Here is a 21,176-nt window from a genome sequence, read left to right on the forward strand (position 1 = left end):
AGTCAGTCAGACCCTGTGAACAAACCCCAAAAAAATTCTGGGAAGAGAGGAAGTGTGAGGATGTGGATTTCAGCAAATAAAAGGCTTTGCCAAAAGCTGTAGCAGGTTTTCTGCCTAATTTTAAAAGACAGCTTGATGTGGACCCTAGGCATTAACTCTAGACATTATATGCATAGAGATAGATGATTTATGGATGGAAGGAAGGGAGGGAGAGAGGGAAGAAGGGTGGAAGGGAAGGCCAGAGGGAGGGAGTTCTAACAGATGGGTAAATGAATGAATTGGTGAGTGGGAGGGTAGATGGATGGGTGGATGGATGGATGAATGGGTAGATGGACTAATATCTCCTGCCCTCTGTGTACAGAGAAAGGAATATGAGTTTGTAAATTACAGATTTGCTGTAATAGGGAAAAAAAACTAGAAACAACCAAAATGTCCATCACCAGATGAATGGTTAACTAAATGTGGTATATCCATCCATGGAATATTACTCAGCAATAAAAGGGAATGAACTTATGTAGCTATCATTATTCTGATAACAAAACTAGACAAAGACATCACAAGAAAAGAAGACTATAGACCAACATCCCTTATAAATATAGTTGCAAAAATCCTCAACAAAATACAAGTAAATAGAATCCAGCAACATATGAAAAGGATTATACACCATGACCAAGTGGGATTTATCCTAGAAATGCAAGGTTTATTCAATACACAAAAATCTACTGATGTGATACATCATATTAATAGAATAAAGGACAAACACTACATGATCTTCTCAGTAGATGCAGACCAAAGTGTTTGACAAAACTAAACACTCCTTCATGATAAAAACACACAACAAACTAGGAATAGAAGAGAACTTCCTCAGCCTGATAAAGGGCATCTATGAAAAACCCACAGCTAACATCATACTTAAATGGTCAAAGTCTGAGAGGATCAACACAAAGATGTCCCCTCTCACTAATTCTATTCAACATTGTACTGGAGGTTCCAGCCAGGACAATTAGGCAAGAAAAAGAAATAAAAGGTATCTATATTGGAAAGAAAGAAGTAAAACTATCTCTGTTTACAGATGACATGATCTTGCACATAGAAAATCTTAAGGAATCCACAGAAAAACCATTAGAGCACCATAATATATACACTCATATATCTAGACAGGGTTGCAGGATACAAGATTTTATATGATACAAGATCATACTAAACTTAATCATATACACTAGCAATTAACAATCCAAAAATGAAATTAAGAAAACTATTCCATTTACTACAGCATCAAAATGAATACAATACATAGCCATAAAAGGAACAAAAGAAGGGAAGGGAAAGAATTATACACTGAAAACTATAAAATGTCACTGAAAGAATTTAAAGAGGACCTAAATAAATGTAAATACATCTTATGTTCATAGATTGGAAGACTTTACAGTGTTTTTTTTTTTTTTCTTTTGAGACAGAGTCTCACTCTGTCACCCCACTAGAGTGCAGTGGTATCATCATAGCTCACTATAACCTCAAACTCCTGGGCTCAAGTGATCCTCCCACCTTGGCCTCCCAGGGTGCTAGGATTACAGGCCTGCCATTGTGCCCAGATCTAACATTGTAGTGTTAAGATGACAATATTCCCCAAATTGATTTACAGATTTAATGCAGTCCCTATCAGAATCCCAGCTTGCCTCTTTAAAGAAATTAACAAGCTGATCCTAAATTCACATGGAAGTGCTAGGGACCCAAAACAGCTACAAAAATCTTAAAAAATAAAAAGAGTTGGAAGACTCATATCTCATAATTTAAAAACTTACTACATAGCTACAGTAATCAAGACTGTGTGGTACTGGCATAAAAATAGACATATGGATCAATGAAATAGAATTGAGAGTCCAGAAATAAACTCATACATTATAGACAATTGATTTTCAACAAGTATGCCAAGACCATTCAATAGGGAAAGAATAGTCTTTTCAACAAATGGTGCTGGGACAGCTGGATATTCACATGCAAAAGAATGAAGTCAGACTCCTATCTCACACTGTATACAAGAATTAACTGCCTTTCTGCTTTTGCTGCCGACATGGCACCCTCGAAAATGCTTGTGGCAAAGGGGGACAAAAAAAATGAAGCAAGTGTTGAAGTTCACTCTTGACTGCACCCACCCTGTAGAAGACAGAATCATGGATGCTGCTAATTTTGAGCAGTTTTTGCAAGAGAGAATCAAAATGAATGGAAAAGCTGGAAATCTCGGGGGAGGGGTTGTGATCATCGAGAGAAGCAAGAGCAAGATCACTGTCACTTCTGAGGTACTTTTTTTAAAAAGGTATTTGAAATATGTCATCAAAAAATATTTGAAGAAGAACAATCTACATGATTGGTTGCATATAGTTACTAACAGCAAAGAGAGTCATAATTACATTACTTCCAAATTAACCAGGACGAAGAAGAGGAAGACGATGAAGATTAAAATTCATTTATTTGGAATATTTTATATAAGTTCTTAAATAAAACATGGGAATAACAACAAAAAAAATTAATTCAAAATGAATCAAAGACCTAAATGTAAGAGCTAAAACTTTAAAACTATTAGAAGAAAACACAGGTATAAATCTTCATGACCTTGGATTAGGCAACAGTTTCTTAGATAAATGACATATCTAAAGCATAAGCAGCTAAAGAAAAAATACATAAATTGGACTTCATCAAAACTAAGCTTTTGTGCTTCACAGGACACTCTTAAGAAACTGAAAAGACAACCTACAGAATAGAATAAAATATTTCAAATCACATATCTATAAAAGGTCTAGTATTTAGAATATATAAAGAACTCTTACTACTTAACAACAACAGGATAAATAACCCAATTCAAAATAGGCAAATGATTTGAATAGACATTTCTCCAAAGAAGATAAATGGCCAAAAAGAATATGAAAAGATGCCCAACATCAGTGGTAGTCATAGGGAAATGCAAATCAAAACCACAATGAAGGTTGGGCACAGTGATTCACTCCTGTAATCCTAGCACTCTGGGAGGCCGAGGCGGGAGGATCGCTCAAGGTAAGGAGTTCAAAACCAGCCTGAGCAAGAGCGAGACCCCATCTCTACTAAAAAATAGAAAGAAATTAATTGGCCAGCTAAAAATATATAGAAAAAATTAGCTGGGGCCAGGCGTGGTGGCTCACGCCTGTAATCCTAGCACTCTAAGAGGCCAAGGTGAGTGGACTGCTTGAGGTCAGGAGTTCAAACCCAGCCTGAGCAAGAGTGAGACCCCGTCTCTACTATAAATAGAAATAAATTAATTGGACAACTAATATATATAGAAAAAATTAGCCGGGCATGGTGGCACATGCCTGTAGTCCCAGCTACTCGGGCGGCTGAGGCAGGAGGATTGCTTGAGCCTAGGAGTTTGAGGTTGCTGTGAGCTAGGCTGACGCCATGGCACTCACTCTAGCCTGGGCAACAAAGTGAGACTCTGTCTTAAAAAAAAATTTTTTTTTGTTAAGTGAAAGAAGGCAGTTCCAAAAGACCATATATTGTATGACTGCATATATAGGAAATGCTCAGAACAGGCAAATCCATAGAAACAGAGTAGATTAGTGGTTGCCAGTGCCTGGGGGGAGGAGGATATGGAATAGGGAGTGAATGTTAATGGGTTTAGGCTTTCTTCTGGGGGGGGGGTGATGAAAATATTCTGGAAGTAGATAGTGGATAGTTGTACAACCTTGTTAATATAGTAACCAGTCAATTGTACTTTTTTGTACATTTTAAAAGAGTAAATTTTATGGTATGTGAATCACATCTCAATAAAAAGAAAAAAAATGAATGAACATTTGATACACAGAACAACCTGGAACAATGTTGCAGATATTGTGCTGAGCAAAAGCAGCACATACTGTGTGATGTCACTTATGAGAAGTGCAAAAACAGGCCCCAAAACCCCAGAAACATATGGTGTTTATGGGTACCTACATATGGAGTGATGGAGTGAAATTACTCATGAGGAAGATAAACACGAAGCTTAAGGCAGTAGATGAGGGAAGGGAAATGGAATCAGCGCAAGGACTACAGCTGCATCTGCAATATCATATTTCTTTTAAAAAATTATCTAAAGTAAATAAGGCAAAATATTAATGTTTGACAAATGCAGATGCTTGTTATAGCATCCTTTATACTTTCTGTTAAAAAAAAAAAAAAAAAAAAAAACAGCTGAGCACAGTGTCTCAGAGGCGGGAGGATTGCCTGACCCCAGCCTGGGCAACAAAGTGAAGCCCCATCTCTACAAAAAAAAATTTTTTTAAATTAGCTGGGCATAGTGGCATGTGGCTGTGATTCTGGCTATTTCTTGGGAGGCTGAGGCAAGAGGATCACTTGAGCCAGGAGTTTGAGGCTGTAGCGAGCTATGATGATGCCACTGCACCCTAGCTGGGCAGCAGAGACCTTGTCTCTAAACAAAACAACAAACAAACAAAAAAACAACCAACGGTTTGGTTCTGAGAGCAAACATTTGACTCTCTAGCCAGGCTTTGGTTGATGTTTTGGTGCTATCGACACTGAAGTGAGTCAGGCTCCATCCCCACCCTGGTGGACTCCACAGTCCAAAAGAGGCACGAACAATCCAAATGTCATGGGGTTGGAACAAGCAGGGACCCTAGAATCCCAGAGATGCCAGGAGGCAGTAAGCCAATCAGGGAAGGCTTCTAGGAAGAGAAGACATTGAAGCTGAGTCTCAAATAGAGGCCTGACAGAGAGGACACGACAGCCTAGACACCCCACCCCCACCTCCACCCCCAGCCTTGTCTCCCCCAAAGCCTGGCCTGGCTCCTGGTGATTCCCTTATCTGCCCACTCCCAGCTGCCTCCCTGCTCGCTGAACTGTCACCACAAACTTCTGGGCCTGTGTCCCCTCCACAGGGATGGGGGAGGGAATGGGGTGAGGCCTGGCCTCACAGCCTCAGGGTTTCTAGCTCTTGGAGGCAGGGCTCTGAGGCACCCTACTCCCCACCCTTGACTTCCCTTCCTGAGCCCTTTGTCCCCTCAGGAATGAAGAAATGAGGTGTGAGTTCAGCAGCCGAACCCTTGTCTTAGATATACCTCCAGCCTGCCCTTCCCTACCTCGCCCCCAACATTGCAACTGCTGTTTCTAATAATAATAATGATGATGAGAGTTACCAATTGTAGAGCATGCCATTTATGGTGTGCCGGGCAGGCCATGTGCTGAGTGGGGAGAGGTCTATGATTACACCTATTTTCAGGTGAAGAAACTGAGGCTCAGAGGGTGGCATGCTCAGGAATCATGTAGCCAATCAGTGTCAGAGTAGAGTCAAGAACCCAGGGCCTCAGATGAACATCTTCATTTCTCTGCACCTACTCCCAGTCTGGAAGATGGGGGCGATTATACACACATACGCCACAATGACCTCGTGAGAATGAGATAAAATGATGCGTGGTGAGCACTTAGCATAGCCTCTGGCATTATTTGACAAATAATGCTGCTGCTGTTATTATTAGTACATTAATGCTAGTAAAAGTACTAGTGTCAGAATTAGTATTAGTGTTATTAATATTATCTTTATTGTAGTTGTTAGAATTAGTATGGTTTTAGAATTATTAGTCATAATAGTGTTAGTGTTAGATTAGAATTATCATTAGCATTTCAGTTCTATTACTATTCAAATGAGTATGTTCTCATGGCAGTAGAAAGTGGAAGAGTGGTCACCAGAGAATGGGAGCATGGGGAGAGACTGGTCAAAGCTATAGCTAAATAGGAAGAATAAGTTCTGGTGTTCTCTTGCAAAGTACGACAACTAGAGTTAACAAAAATGTACTGATGTACTGTGTGTTTCAAAATAGCTAGAAGAGAGGGTTATGAATGTTCTCACCAATGATAAATGTTTAAGGTGATGGATATGCTAATTACCCTGACTTGATCATTACACAATGTATACATATAACAAAATATCATGTTGTACCCCATAAATATGTACCATTAGTATGTGTTTATCATAAATTTAAATATAATAAGTTATTATTGTTAGTATCAAAATTAGAATTAATAATTCTAATGGTATTATTATTGGTATTACTCTTGGCATCAGCATATTATTAGCATTAGCACTAGAAGTAGTAGTAGTAGTAGCACTAGAAAGGGCTGAGTACTATCCCTTGTATACAGTAAGTACTCAATAAATAAATAAGGATACTTAACATTTGACATTTCAGATTCAAGTGAGTTAAAAATCACTTAACATGCGTTAAAACTCTTTGGTGTCCCCAGTCACCTTAAGGAGTACTTACTATTATTACCCCATTTTTACAGAGGAGGAGCTGAGGTCCAGAGAGGAGAGTAACTCGCTCAAGGTCCCCCAACCTGACTGGCTGGTGGTTAGGGAAGCCTGTAAATGAGGGTGGGCTGGCTCCAGGGTCCATGTCCTGAAACTACTGTCATTTAAGTCAGAGGTATCTGTGTAGTTCTTCTCACTGTTGAGGGCTCAGCACAGGTGTGGCACACAACAGGAGCCCAATAAATGGAAAGTCACGGGCTTGCTCTCTTTCCTCCCCAAACCTCCCATTTTGCATATAAGGACACCGAGGCTCAGAGAGGTAAGAAAAGAATGGTAAACTCCCTCTGGGGTGGGCCCATGGGTGAGCAGACCTCACTGACCAGGGCTCCATCCTTGCCCTCTCTCTGTCTCAAATCTCCCCATCTGTAGAATGGGCAGTCAAGAGAGTTCCCTGTCCCATGGAATTCCGGAGCCATGATGACTGGGGAGTCTTACTCTCTGCCCTGTGGGGACCCAAGTTGGACAACTACTATGTGTGTGTGTATCAGATGATTTCATGCAGAAAAAGTGCTCAGAACAGGCTAGGCACAGGTCTGTCAGTGTGAGACAATGTGGTTGTTGTCATTAATGTTTGGGGGAGGGGAGAGTTCAGGAGTTTGGGGACTGGAGTGCAGAGGCCCAGCGACCCCCTGGGGGGGGTCCCCCTCAGTGAGCTGAGGGTAGAGCTACAGGCTACATCAATCCACATCCCCGTCAAACACGCCTCAGCACCACCTGCCCAGGGCTTACTCCAGTCTGCCACCTGGGGTCTCATGGACTTCCTCTGAGACTCTGTCTCTGCACCCTCTCTACAGCATCGTCTTTGTCTCTATTCTCAGTTTCTCCACCTGTGTGCTTGGCTCTGTCCCTTTCAGTTTTTATCTGTCACATTCTGTTCATCTCTGTCTCTCATTCTTTCTGCTCTATGTAACTGTCTTTTACAGTCACTGGCTTTCTCTGGGTGTCTCACCCTCTCTCCTTTATTTCTGCACTCTCTCTGCCTCCTTCCTCCTCTCTGCTTTCTGTTTACCTCTGTCACTCTGTGTCTCCCTATTTCCACCTCTCTCTGCCTATCTTTCTGTCTCTGCCTCTCTGTCTCTCCCCCTCTCTCCCTTCCCTTCCCACTTCTCAAAGACCCACAAAGGAACCAGTCCCAGGTCCCATCTCAGATTCCCACCTCCAAGGCAGCATGGCAGACAAGAAGTTGAGGCCACTGTCCCTGGGTGCACCCCCGCCCCCTGCCTCCCCAGCCCAAGACAGCCTGTTACTGCAGCAGCGCCAACAACCACAGTAGCCTCCATCTGATAAGACTTATCTGCTGCCCCAAGGCAGGCCAGAGCTGGCGTAAGCCCCAGTGGGATGCTGAGTAAGTGTGCCCCTGCCTCGAGCACTGGCCTGGCCCCCAGTCTGAGCTTGGATCCTCAAGGTATCCCACAGGCTCTGGTTTAAATCCCACCAAACCTCTCTGAGCCTCATCATTCTTCTCACCTACGAAATGGGTACAGCCACATCCCTCCTCTCCCTGCATCCAGGATAACTTGCCACATAAGGGCCCAATTCTCACCTAGTCCAGCACACAGTAGGGGCTTCACTCACTGAAAAGCCCAGTGGAGTGATGAAACCATATCTGCTATTTTCATTGATCTTGGTTTCAGCCCATTTCACTTGGCAGGACACTGAAGTCCACAGGAGCCCAAGTCAAGCGGGGTCCAAGAATCCATGGGCTAGGCAGGTGGGGTGGAGGAGGGCCCCCAGTACCCAAGAGGTACCCCATGATCAGGGGCCCACCCCCTCCCCTGGACCGCCCCACCCACCGGGGCACCAGCCACTCCCTGGGGAGGAGGGTGGAGGGAGAGGGGAGGGAGCAAGGGAGGGAGGAAGAGAGCCTCAAAGGCCAAGGCCAGCCAGGACACCCCCTGGGATCACATTGAGCTCACCACATCCCCAAGGCGGCTGAACCCTCTGCACCAACCAGCCCAGGTTAGTCTCAGCACCCAAAGAGCCCCCAGCAAGGTGAACCCCAAGCCTGTTGCCTCTACCTCATAGCTACTCCCCCAGGCTGCTCTAGGCTCTCCAACCTACTGCTGGTCCCCAAAGTGTCAGCCACCCCTGAACCCTTTCACAGCTTCTCAGACCAACCTCTGCCTTTCCAACCCCCACCTCTACCCCAAATCTACCATCCAAACCCACCTCTCTCTCTACTCCTTCCAAGATATCTGTCTCCCAATCCCTTAACTTCGCTCCCCATAGTCCCCAGGTCTGTCTCCCCTAAACACTAACTTTGGCTCCAAAACATGCCTTCATCTCCCAAATCCTTTCTTTTCCCCAAATATGATTTCCATTCAGCCAAACTTGTCTGTCTTCCTGATTCTCCCCAAAACCTCACTTTTGCTCCCCAAGGCTATTTGTGCTCCCAAACCCCTTATCGGCTCTACAACACTCTCGTCTCTGTCCCAAACTCTCTGACCCACCAAACCCTACCTCCATCCTGTTACCCCCCCATCCGTGCCTCTCAAACCCCGTATTTGTTCTCTGTGACTTCTCTGACCTCCCAAAACCATTTCTCTCTCCCAACCCTCTGCCTGCTCACCAAAATGTCTTTGTCACTCCAAACACCAAGTCTACTCCCCCAAATCTGTTCTACAGTAGGAACCCTCATGTCTGCCTTCCCTAAACCCTACCCCAGCCCTAAAACATGTCTCTGTCTCCCCAAGTCCCTCTAGCCCCAAACCTTTCTCTAATGCAATTCTATCTTGGCTTCACAAACTCCTCCTGTGCTCCCACAACCCATCTCTAATCCTCAGCCATGTTTCTGCCCACCCAAACCTATCTTTGACTCCTAAACTCTATGTCTGCTCCAGCAAAACCCTTGGATTACCTAAACTTTTCTGTGACCCTCAGAATCCATCTCTGGCTCCCAAACTACATCTCTAACTTTTCAACTTGATCTCCAACTCTCAAACTTCACTTCTGACTGCCCAACCTTGTCTCTTTTCCCTAACGTACTCCTAAGCCCAATATGTGTCTCTGAACTTCCAAGCTTGTCTCTGCTTCTCAAACCCCGTATCTGCTTCCCCCCAAACTCCACAGCTACACCCCAAACCTCTGACTCCTCAACCCGTAACTGACCCTCAAACTCCACCTCTATGTCCCCAAGCCCCATATCTGCCCCTTATACCCCCCCCGTGAGACCCTCCCTTGAGGGTTGGGATAAGGACATTACCTGGGGTGAGGGGCTGGGGCCAAGGGAGAGTGGAGGGTGCCGGCCTGCGGCCTGCCACTGCCGTTGGAGCAGTACTTACTCTTGTGGGGCAGCTGATAAGGAGCTTTCATATCCCCCAGCCTTGAGATAAACTTTATCTCTGTCCAGAGAGTGATAACTGGGGGTGGGGGGGTTGGCCCCTGCCACAGGAGGGGTGGGCAGCCCTGGATCCGCCAAGATGTAAGGTGCAGGTGTGGAGGGCAGTGGGGCTGGAGGGAGATTATGGGGGTTAAGGTGAGGATGAGGGAATAGTGGTGATAGAAAGAGAGCAAGAGACACACAGTGAGACAGAGATGGGAGGGAGAAACAGAGAGCTGGGGAGAAAAAGAGATGGAGAAAAAGAGCAAGAGACAAATGAGACATGAAGAGAGAGAAACAGAGACTCAAAAGAGTAAGAGACAGAAAGAGCAGGAGAGGGAGAGCAAGAGGAAGGCCCAGGAGCAGAAAAGGTTAAGACAGAAAGGGCAGGTGGGGTGTGGGAGGAGAAAGACCCACAGATAGACATGTGGAGAGACAGAGACTAACAAAGAATTAGAGACAGAAAGGAAAGAGATGGAGGATGAGATGGAGGCCATGATGCGGAAGCAAGACATTCTGTATTCTGTCCAAGCAGAGACAGCAGGAACCTGGGGCTTAGAAGGTGGTGGTGGTGGGCATACACGTCCGCCTCTCTCCGAGCACAACCCTGAGCCTAGGCCTACCCCTCAGCCTGTCTACACAATGGGTCATGTAGGCAGGGGTGAGGGGCAGTTTGAAGGTGGCCTTCTACTCCAACTCCATCACTGCACTCTCCAGACAGGGACGCTGGGCAGTCAGGGCCGGGGCAGGGCAGCTGACTACTTGTCCTGGGCTGTGTGCAGTGGAGTATGGCCAGGACATGGGACTAGTAGGAGGGGCATGGAAATAAGGTCAGATGGGCCCGAAGAGAGGGGAATAGAGGGAAGAGACAAGCAGAAAGAGAGACATGCAAAGATGTTCAGAAAGACATGAGTCTCCACTGGGAAAGCAAGAGTAACAGAAAGATACAGAGAAAGCTAAGAAAGAGCAAAACAGAGATAAAGAGACAGAGAAATAAAGATAGAAAAACAGAAAAAGAGGGGAAAAACATGAGACATTCACAAAAGCACAGAGAGAGAGGGCAAGACATATCAAAGACACACAGAAAGATAGGGGAGAGATATAGAATCAGGGGAAAGAGATCTAGGAAGACAGAGTGGTAGAGAGACAGACACACACACAAGGCAAGACAGAAGCAAAGGGCTATCTCCCAGCTCTTAGGTCAGCCCCCCATATCACTACCTCCAATATAGCAGATGGGGAAACTGAGGCCTGGGAATGGGTGGAATTGAAGGGGTCTGAAAGCAGAACTATGGCAGGCCTCCCCAGGGCAGAGTATGGGTAGAGGGAACACTTCCCACCTGTCACCCTCCTCAGAGGAAGCCCGTGGCCTTGGGGTGATTTCAAAAGTTGGGCGGGGATGCCAGAGATAAGCAGTAGTGGGCAGTGACCCCCCCCCATGGAGCAGGGAGGAACTGAGAGGGCCCTCTGCCTGCAGACCTAACGGAGGTGGGGGAGGAGGGAGTCAAGCCGGAAACCATGGGGTTTCTGAGAAAGTCAGAGGGCAAGATACAACTGATAGGGATGAAGTTGGGGAGCACAGAAGGGTAAACCCCAAGGTCCTGGTGGAAGGCACCAAGGGGTTCAAGGGACTCTGGTTCTGCAGCCCATCCTGATCCCACCTAGACTCTTCTAGGAGGGAGGTGGGAGGATGGGGGCAGGGAGAGAATAAGGAGATGAAGGAAGGGAGAAAAGGATGAGCAGAAAGGGAGGAAACACAGGAGGGGCTGCAAAAGATGGAGAGGAGGAGGTTGGAGGAGGAGGAGGTATAGGAGGATGACAAAGAAAAAGGAGAGGAGGAGAGGAAAGAGAAGGGAAGGGACACGAGGGGAGGAGAGAATGAGGAGAAGAGGGGAGTGCAGGAGTAGACGCAGAAAGGGGAAGGCAGAGATAAGGTGAATAAAAGAGCAGGGGGAGGAGGAAGATGAAGAGAAGGAGGGAAAGAAGAGGGGGACACAGAAGAGGGGGGAAAGGGAGAGGAGAAGGAGGAGGAGGAAGAGAACAAGGAGAAAGAGGAGGAGAAAAAGGAGGAGCGAGACGAGAATAAGGCAGGAGGAAAGAGAAGGAAGAAGGGGACAAGGAGGCGGAAGAAAGGAGTTGAGTGAGAGAAGGAGTGGACAGAAGAGATGGGAGAAAAAGGGGAAGAGGAGGAAGAATAGAGGGGAGCAGTAGAGAGTAGATGAAGAGGGAGGAGAGAGAGGGAAGGAAAGACAATCGGGGCAAGAGGAGGAGAATGGGGAAGACATGAAAGGACGGGAGGATGGAAAGTGAGAGAATGGAGTGGAAGACGAGGAGATGCAGGAAAGGGAAGGGAGGAAAGGGAGGAAAAGGAGGAGGTAAGAAGGTGAAGAGGAAGGATAGGGAGGTGGGAAGGAGGAATCTGGAGACTAGGGGGATGCAGGGGGAGGGAAGGGAAGGAAGGAAGAGGGGCAGGTGGAAAGAGGTGGGGGGAGGAGGGCCTCTGTATCTGAGGACCCCTCCTGTCCTCACAGGCTAAACCCCAGAGGCCCCATGGAGTTCCCTGGCCTGGGGGCCCTGGGGACCTCAGAGCCCCTGTCCCAGTTTGTGGATCCTGCTCTGGTGTCCTTGACACCAGAGTCAGGGGGCTTCTTCCCCTCTGGGTCAGAGGGCTTGGATGCAGCATCCTCTTCCACCACTCCGGGCACAGCCACTGCTACAGCTGCTGCATTGGCCTACTACAGGGACGCTGAGGCCTACAGACACTCCCCAGGTAACTCCATTGGGTGGCTGTCTTGGCGCTGGCTGGATGCTGTTGGGGCTGCCATGGAGATCCTTAGGTAGGTCAGAATCCCACTAGGAGGTCCTCTTGGAAATGGCCAGAAGCTTTTCATATGGATGTGCTGACCACTTTCCCTAGTTAAGTGCAGACCTGGGAATTCCCTTGCTCCTCAACCTGCCATATTCAAGTAGCCATATTGAGAAGCAACATTGGAAGTATGTGGTGGTTGCCCTAGTTGTCAAGTGACCCATGGGGCTCCAAATCCCAACAGTCATCCTCAAAGCCCACTTAGAAATGGCTGGAAGTTATTGCAGATGCCATAATGGTCAGTGGGGGCTCAGGATCCAGGAGTCACCAAGTGGCCAGTAGCTGTCATGATAACCTGTGGAAAAGTTAGAAACTTGGCCACCATGTTGGGGCCGTTGGGCACCACTGCACCCTGAAAGCAGGATGACCCTAGACTGATCTCTCTTCTCTCCTCCTCCTTCTCCTACCTGCCCCCTAACAGTCTTTCAGGTATACCCATTGCTCAACTGTATGGAGGGGATCCCAGGGGGCTCACCATATGCTGGCTGGGCCTACGGCAAGACAGGGCTCTACCCTACCTCAACTGTGTGCCCCACCCGTGAGGACTCCCCTCCCCAGGCCCCAGAAGATCTCAATGGGAAAGGCAGCACCAACTTCCTGGAGACCTTGAAGACAGAGCGGCTGAGTCCAGACCTCTTGACCTTGGGGCCTGCACTGCCTCCATCACTCCCTATCCCCAGCAGTGCTTATGGGGGCCCTGACTTTTCCAGTACCTTCTTTTCTTCCACTGGGAGCCCCCTGATTTCAGCAGACTATTCTTCTCCCAAGCTTCGTGGAACCCTGCCCCTGCCTCCCTGTGGTGAGAGTCTCAAAAAGGGACAGGGAGGTTGAGGTTGGGGGCAACCCAAGGCAAAGTTTAACTTAGCCTGGCCCTCTCTTCCCCTCTGTTCACCCCACCAGAGGCCAGGGAGTGTGTGAACTGTGGAGCAACAGCCACTCCACTGTGGCGGAGGGACAGGACAGGCCACTACCTGTGCAATGCCTGTGGCCTCTACCACAAGATGAATGGGCAGAACAGGCCCCTCATCCGGCCCAAGAAGCGCCTGGTAAGACCATGGGCCTGCCTCACCTTATCCAGGAACTACTATTCTCACCCTGTACAGGAATGCCTACCCTCACATCACACAGAACCCTTGTCCTCATACTTACAGGAAACTACTGCCTGCCTCCCTGTATAGGAGCCCCTGTCCTCACACCTTATGGAAACCCTTGCCTTCATCCTATACAGGAAATTCTTCTCATCCTGTATAGACATCCCTACCCTCACCCTGCATAGGAACCCCTGCCTGACACTGCTGGAACTCCCACCCTTTCCGCCTATAGGAACTTCTGCCCCTGTCCTATACAGGGCCTTATAGGCTTCAAACAGGAACCTTTGTCCTCAAACCATACTGACCTTTGTCCTTACCCTCCACAGCAGTGTTTCATCCTTGGTTTCACATTGGAATCATCCTGGGTCCCTTCCCCCAGATGTGCTAACTTAATTGGACTGCCACGCTGCCAATGATTCTGATATGTGGCCACAGTTGAGAACCACTGATGTAGTCCCCTGTAGAATACAAAACAAAAACCCTATCACGGATGGGGTAGTTCATGTCTGTAGTCCCAGCCACTCAGAAGTTTAGGGGTGGGGAGGATCACTTGAGCCCAGGGATTTGAGGCTGCAGTGAGTTATGATCACACCGCTGCACCAATGCACTCCAGCCTGGGTGACAGAGAAAGACCTCTCGTCTCTAAAGAAAAACAAAAAGGACAATCAAACAAAAAACTATCCCCAGCATTACCATGTAAGTGCCCCTGTCCTAGCCCTGTATAGAAACCCCTACCTTCAACCTGAACCTCACCTCTTGGGTCCTCCTGGCAGGTCCTGTGAGCCCCTAATCCCCACTTCTACCCCTCAGAGTGTTAATCTCACATCCTCTCACCCCACAGATTGTCAGCAAACGGGCAGGTACTCAGTGCACCAACTGCCAGACAACCACCACGACACTGTGGCGGAGAAATGCCAGTGGCGACCCTGTGTGCAATGCCTGCGGCCTCTACTACAAGCTACACCAGGTGACACCCTGCCTCTCAGAGCCACCCCTCTGCCTTCCCTGTCCTAACACTGTGCTCCCTCCTCACTCTGTTCCTGTTCCACCCTGAGCTTCCCCCTTTCCCCTTCCTTTTCTTCCTTCTTCCTCCCCACTCCCTCTCTTCCTTCCTGGCTCTTTGTCTTCCTTCCTCTACTTTCTCTCTTATCCCGTTATTCTCCTCCCTCCTCACTGTTCCATTCCTTCCACATTCTCCTCCCCTCCTCTTTCCCTTCCATCCCCTCCTCTTATCCCTCCCCCTACTCCCTTCTCCCTCCTCCTATCCCCTATCTTTTTCTTCCTCCCTTCCTCCCCGCCTCCAGTCACCAGCTAACTCCCATTCCCCTGACCTAAGGCTTGGGCAGCTCCCATCAGTCTTGGAGGCTTTCCCAAGCTCAGGGACTCACAGCCTCAGGGTTCCTTGGGACATCTGTGCCACACTGCACCATGGCACATTCCCATAGTCCTTGAACCAATTCCATGTTCTTAAAGAAGTGTGGTGGAAAGGGTATCCCTGGTCAAGACACAGAGAGGTCAAGGTTTGGAATTGGGAAACACCCATTGCATCCCTTTTGGCAGGTGAACCGACCGCTGACCATGCGGAAGGATGGTATTCAGACTCGAAATCGCAAAGCATCTGGAAAAGGAAAAAAGAAAAGGGGGTCAGGTCTGGGAGGTACAGGAACAGCTGAAGGACCAGCTAGTGGCTTCATGGTGGTGGCTGGGGGCAGCGGTAGTGGGAATTGTGGGGAGGTGGCCTCAGGCTTGGCACTGGGCCCCCCAGGTACTGCCCATCTCTACCAAGGCCTAGGCCCCATGGTGCTGTCAGGGCCTGTCAGCCACCTCATGCCTTTCCCTGGACCCCTTCTGGGCTCACCCACAGGCTCCTTCCCCACAGGCTCTGTGCCTCCCACCACCAGTACCACTGTGGTGGCTCCACTCAGCTCATGAGGGCACAGAGTACAGCCTCAGGGGTAGGGCTGGTGTACCCCTCCTCTTGTAGCCAGCAGTCTGGACAACTCAACCCTCTGGGCTCCAGACACCCACTGGCCTGGACCTTCAAAGCTTTTGTAAAATAAAACCACCAAAGCCCTGAAACTGAAGGTATGAGTCTGTGTGTGATTGATTGAATGGCAGCGTTTGGTGGGGTGTGTAGCAGTGTTTGTGGTTCTTTGATGACAGAGTATGGCTGAAATGTATGACCATGAGAGGCTGGTGAGATGGCACGTATGATACTTCATGATTGAGAGTTATGATGTGCAATTGCAACAATATATCGAAATTTCTTGTGACAGCATCTGGGTGATTCCATATATCATGGTAAGAGACAGCATGAGGCCTGCTGACTGTGGGTGATGCTGGGTGGACGTATGAAAACCCTGGAAGTACATGTGCCAGAGCAGGTGATAGGGAAGCATGTGGGGTTGTGGTCGTACTACTGGGCACAACTCTGGGAGATCTCTGAGAAAGTGTGACAGCTATATGCACTGGGCACAGGATCTGACCAATAAATATTTTTGAAATGTTAAATAAGAACTGTGTATGATGGTATGTGGAGGCGTTAACAGTGTGACTGTGACAGTGTGTGTGTCCCAATGTCTTTGTGACTCTGGTAATAGTAATATTTCCATGCAAGTCTCTGTGCATGTGTGTGGGTGTGCATGTGTATGCACAGCATGTGGCATGTGCCATGTCACAGCATCTCTGAGTGGCTGACAATGTGAGCAGCTCTGTGTACATTTGTTTGTCTCACATGCAGAATTTCAGATGGTGTAAGTTTGGGACCCTCTTCCAAGGGACAAAAGACACATTCAGGAAAGAGGAAGGGTGGGGCTAGAAGGATAGCTGGCAAGGTCACAGGCCAGCTCTAGGGTGTGGGGTCGTCCATGGGTCTTCCTGTCAGTCATCTCTTATCTCTTGGCCTGCAGCCCCATGGCCTGCAGCTTGGCCGGCAGCCCTATGGGAAATAGTAGGATGAGAGCAGATTAGGAAGACAAAATAGTCTCTGGAGGTGACATTTAGACCCCAGAAGGTGGGGAGCTCCATAGTGCCAACTCCCTCCCCAACACTCCTACTCACCTGGGTGAGCTGCTCCCCTCCCCCAAGCCAAATCTGTTCATCAATTTAACAAACACTTACATAGGAGTATACTCTGAGTCAGGTGACATCCTAAGACAGACTGGTTAAGTTGCTCTCTGGAGGCCACACAGCTGGTGGCAAGGGGCCGTGCCTGGCCCCTGGAATGCAGGACTGCAGAGTATGTGCTCAGCCTCTGTACTACCCAGCTGCTCCCCACAGCAACAGTGGGGTGATGGGCTGGGAGGGTCCAGTGGCTTTAGTTCACTAACACCTGAAAAAAAATACTCTGAGGAAAGTATACTCACTCACACTCATTTTACTAACGAAAAAGTGAGGCTCAGTATTGATGAGGAACTCCCCATGACCACACCAAGTTTAAGGAACAGATTTTAGATGGGGTAACCCAAGCCCCCAGCAAATGAGTATTGCTCACACTTAACAGAGCTGCTTCTCTTATGGCTTCTCCCCTAGAGCCCCAGAGATGGGGATTGCAGGGGCCCATAGATCCTGAACATATTATGAGTAAGCAGCTGTCCTCCACAGAACAACTCTCCACCAGTTAGTCACCTCGTCACTGAGTAGCCCATTTCAGAATCACAGTAGTCTACACTTGTTGCACAGATTGTTCAGAACAGCCCTGACCTTGCAAAAGCCACCTGCGAGGCTCCCCACAGAAGCCCAGCCCTCTGGGAGCCCCTGTCCTTCAGAACCTGTGCTGGACATGTGCCTGGCTCTACCTTGTTCAGGAGCCCAGAGCCTCACCCCCTATAAGAACAGCTCTCCTGGCCTGGTTCAGGAGGCTTGCTCTGGAACTCTAAGGGAACCTTTTACCTAATTATCCACAGGAAACCCATCCTGATCCTGGACAGGAACTACAGCCCTCACCTTGGATAGGAGGCACCCCTGTGCTCCCCTAGCACAGGAACCTCTACCTTACCCCACTTAGGAATCTCTGAGCTCACACCATAAGAAAGCCCCTGCAGCACCTGACAGGAATGCCTGTCCTGGCCCTCTGCACAAATACCAATCTCCCCCTTGGAATCCTGCCTTGACTTCAAACAAGAATACCTCACACTGCGCTGCAGCCCTGTCCTCCAGAGAGCATTTCAGAAACACCTTACTCACAATAAACCAAATTTTGAACCAGGACCCAACTCTCTCCCTCTACAGAAATCCCTTCCTCAACCTCTTTAAGAACCCTCACTGTGTATAGAAGCCCTCACCTTCATTGTTGACAATGACCCCTGACATAGCCCTGTACAATAATCCCTGATCTCACACTCTATCCTGTAGAGTCCACAAGAACCCATGATCTAACTCTCAACATGAACCTCATTCTTGAACTTGTATAGAAAACCTTTCCCAGACCTGGTGGCAGGGACACCTGTCCTGACCATCTACTTTTTTTTTTTTTTTTTTGAGACAGAGTCTTGCTTCATTGCCCAGGCTAGATTGAGTGCTGTGGCATCAGCCTAGCTCACAGCAACCTCAAACTCCTGGGTTCAAGCAATCCTTCTGCCTCAGGCTCCCGAGTAGCTGGGACTACAGGCATGCGCCACCATGCCCGGCTGATTATTTCTATATATGTTAGTTGGCCAATTAATTTATTTCTTTTATAGTAGAGATGGGGTCTCGCTCTTGTTCAGGCTGGTTTTGAACTCCTGACCTCAAGCAATCTGCCCACCTCGGCCTCCCAGAGTGCTAGGATTACAGGCGTGAGCCACCGCGCCTGGCCCTGACCATCTACTTTAAACACTGACCTCATCTTCTATAGGCCCCCATGGAATCACCTGGTACAGGACCCAACTCTACTGTATGAGTGCCATTTGCCACTTGCTGCACAAGTCTCCCTTGTCCTCACCCTGCACTAGCTCCACTGCCCTGACCCTCTACAGGAAGCTTGGCCCTTATAACTATACCAGAACCTCTCTGATTAGACTCTCTGCAGAAAATCTTTTTCCTGAAACTCAAGAGAATTCCTTTACTTTATTCATTCACAGGAATCACTGATCTAATCCTTTACAGAAACTCCTTACCTTACCCTCTGGAAATACTCTCCTGACTCTGAACAGTAAGCCTGATATGATTCTCTGTAACAGCCTTTGCCTGGCCTTTTTCCAGAAGACCCACCTGTATAGGAACCATTGTCCTAATGCAACAGAAAAACACTAACCTGAATCTCTGAAGGAATCAGTGTCCTAACTCTGCACAGGATCTTTGTCCTGATCCTGCACAGGATTACCCTTTGTGACTCCCAGCAGGAACCTGTGCCCTGAGCTGGTACAGAAAACCCTGCCCTTACACAGGAACATCTGATTTGCCTCTTTAGGGAGATCCAAGGAATGAACCATTATAAAAACACCTACACCACAGAGGAACCTCTGTTCTGAACTTGTTAACCAACCCATAATCTGAATTACCATGAACACCTGTCTGGAACCTGTACAAGGACCCCCTGGCCTAAGCCCCAACTGGATCACCTGATCTGTCTCCAGGAATCTAGCTCTCATCCTACACAGAAGTGCTTGTCCTGAGTATGTTGTGATCCTCTGGCCTGACTGTCTACAGAAAACCACTCTCTTGGCCTCGAAAGGAACACCTAACCTTAATCTAGACAGGGAAAAAAATGCCTTCAGACCTTTTCCTCTAACTTTACAATGTCTCCAACCCGCATATTTTCCTACAAACCTGCTTTACCAGGTAATATAATCATTATCCTGACTGCAGACAGAAAACACTAACTTGACCCTATAGAGAAATCCCTACCCCTACACAGGGAAAGAACCCGTCCCAATGCTTTAAAGAAAATTCTCTATAGCAGTGCTGCCCAATATAAATATAACGTGACTCACATGTATAATTTTAAACTTTTATGTAGTCACATTAAAGAGTGAAAAAAGAAACTGATGAAATTAATTTTAATACATATTGATATACTTTACTGGCTGGGCGCGGTGGCTCACACCTGTAATCCTAGCACTCTGGGAGGCCAAGGCAGGAAGATCGCTTGAGTTCAGGTATTTGAGAGACTAGCCAGAGCAAGATTAAAACCTCATCTCTACTAAAAATATAAAAATTATCCAGGAGTGGTGATTTACACCTACAGTCCCAACTACTGGGGAGGCTGAGGCAGGAGGATTGCTTGAGCCCAGGAGTTTGAGATTGCTGTGAGCTAGGCTGATGCCATGGTACTCTACTTGGGGCAACAGAGTGAGACTCTGGCTCAAAAAATATATTATTTTACCTAATATATCTAAATATTACCAACATGTAATCAATATAAGAATAACTGAGATATTTTAAACTTTTTATACTAAGTTTTTGAGATCTGGTGTGTATTTTATATTTATTGCACATCTCAAATTGGACTAGCCACATTTCAAAGACAGTAGCCACATGTGGCTAGTGGCTACCATATTGGACAGCATAGCTTTTTGGAGTCGACTGAATCCTGTACCAGACAGTGCTATAGGCTCATTGAAACCTTTTCCCTTGCTTCCTGAGTTCACTCTATCTTTTCCAATCTTCCTTGTAGTTAGATATAGACATGTGACCGAGTTTTGACCAATAGAGTGTGGGCAGAAGTGATGGACACCACTTCTAGGCCTGGCCCACAAAAATCTCTCATGAAAGTCTCCATTCTCTCTCTTTCCCCATCTACCAACTGAAGAGTGACAATTCCAAGGACCTAGAGGAGGGCAGAGTCACAGAATGGAAGTTGCCTGGGTCCACGGATGACCAGTAGTAAATATTCAGATTAGATTTTGTATGAGAAAGAAATAAATATTTATTTATTAAGCCCTTGAGATTCTGGGTTTGTTACAGCAGCTAGCATAATTTAGCCCAATCAATAATAATCTCTTGACCTGAATCTGGGCATGAACACCTGATCTTACTGTCTATATGAACATAAGCTCTGAACCTATACAGAAACACCTGTGCTGATCCAGCACTGGATCCCTGATCGATTTGTAGGAACTTGTTATAATGTAGTCTAAGAAGCCCTATCCTAAGCTTGTACAGGAACCCACAGTCTGGAGCTCTCTAGAAACTACTGTCTTCTCTTGTAATAGAAACTCCTGCTTGATTCAGTAAAGGAACAACAGTGTGGAAACTATAGGAATCCCTGAATTTGTTCTGTCCAGGAACATCTGCTTGGCCCACTAGAGGAATACCAGAAGTGACCTGACTTTTTTCATGAATCCCTGTCCTCACACCTCACACAAAAGGAATACCTCATGGCCACTGGAGTGGCTCCTGCCTGTAATACCCAGGTGGGCGGATCGTTTGAGCTCAGGAGTTCAAGACCAGACTGAGCAAGAGCAAGATCCTGTCTACCAAAACTAGTAAAAATTATCCAGGCATGGTGGTGCATGCCTGGAGTCCCAGCTACTCGGGAGGCTGAGGCAGAAGGATTGCTTGAGCCCAGGAGTTTGAGGTTGCTGTGAACCAGGCTGATGCCACGGAACTCTAGCCAGGGCAACAGAGTGAGACTCTGTTTCAAAAAAA

At 47.4% G+C, this 21,176-nt stretch overlaps 1 protein-coding gene and 1 pseudogene across 1 annotated transcript; both read left to right on the forward strand.

The window, feature by feature from the left end:
- The first annotated feature begins 665 nt into the window (after positions 1-665).
- On the forward strand, positions 666-2,458 carry LOC109730272 (large ribosomal subunit protein eL22 pseudogene; annotated as a pseudogene).
- A 5,740-nt stretch (positions 2,459-8,198) lies between these two features.
- Positions 8,199-15,691, forward strand: GATA1 (GATA binding protein 1). The gene is made up of 6 exons (XM_012738079.3): positions 8,199-8,290; positions 12,182-12,420; positions 12,938-13,315; positions 13,417-13,562; positions 14,449-14,574; positions 15,168-15,691. Exons 2-6 carry the CDS (start codon positions 12,201-12,203, stop codon positions 15,537-15,539), a joined length of 1,242 nt encoding a protein of 413 aa, XP_012593533.2. The 5' UTR covers positions 8,199-8,290; positions 12,182-12,200; the 3' UTR covers positions 15,540-15,691.
- The last annotated feature ends 5,485 nt before the right edge of the window (positions 15,692-21,176 follow it).

The sequence above is a fragment of the Microcebus murinus genome, chromosome X, assembly GCF_040939455.1.
Source record: "Microcebus murinus isolate Inina chromosome X, M.murinus_Inina_mat1.0, whole genome shotgun sequence".
Classification (NCBI taxonomy): domain Eukaryota; kingdom Metazoa; phylum Chordata; class Mammalia; order Primates; family Cheirogaleidae; genus Microcebus; species Microcebus murinus.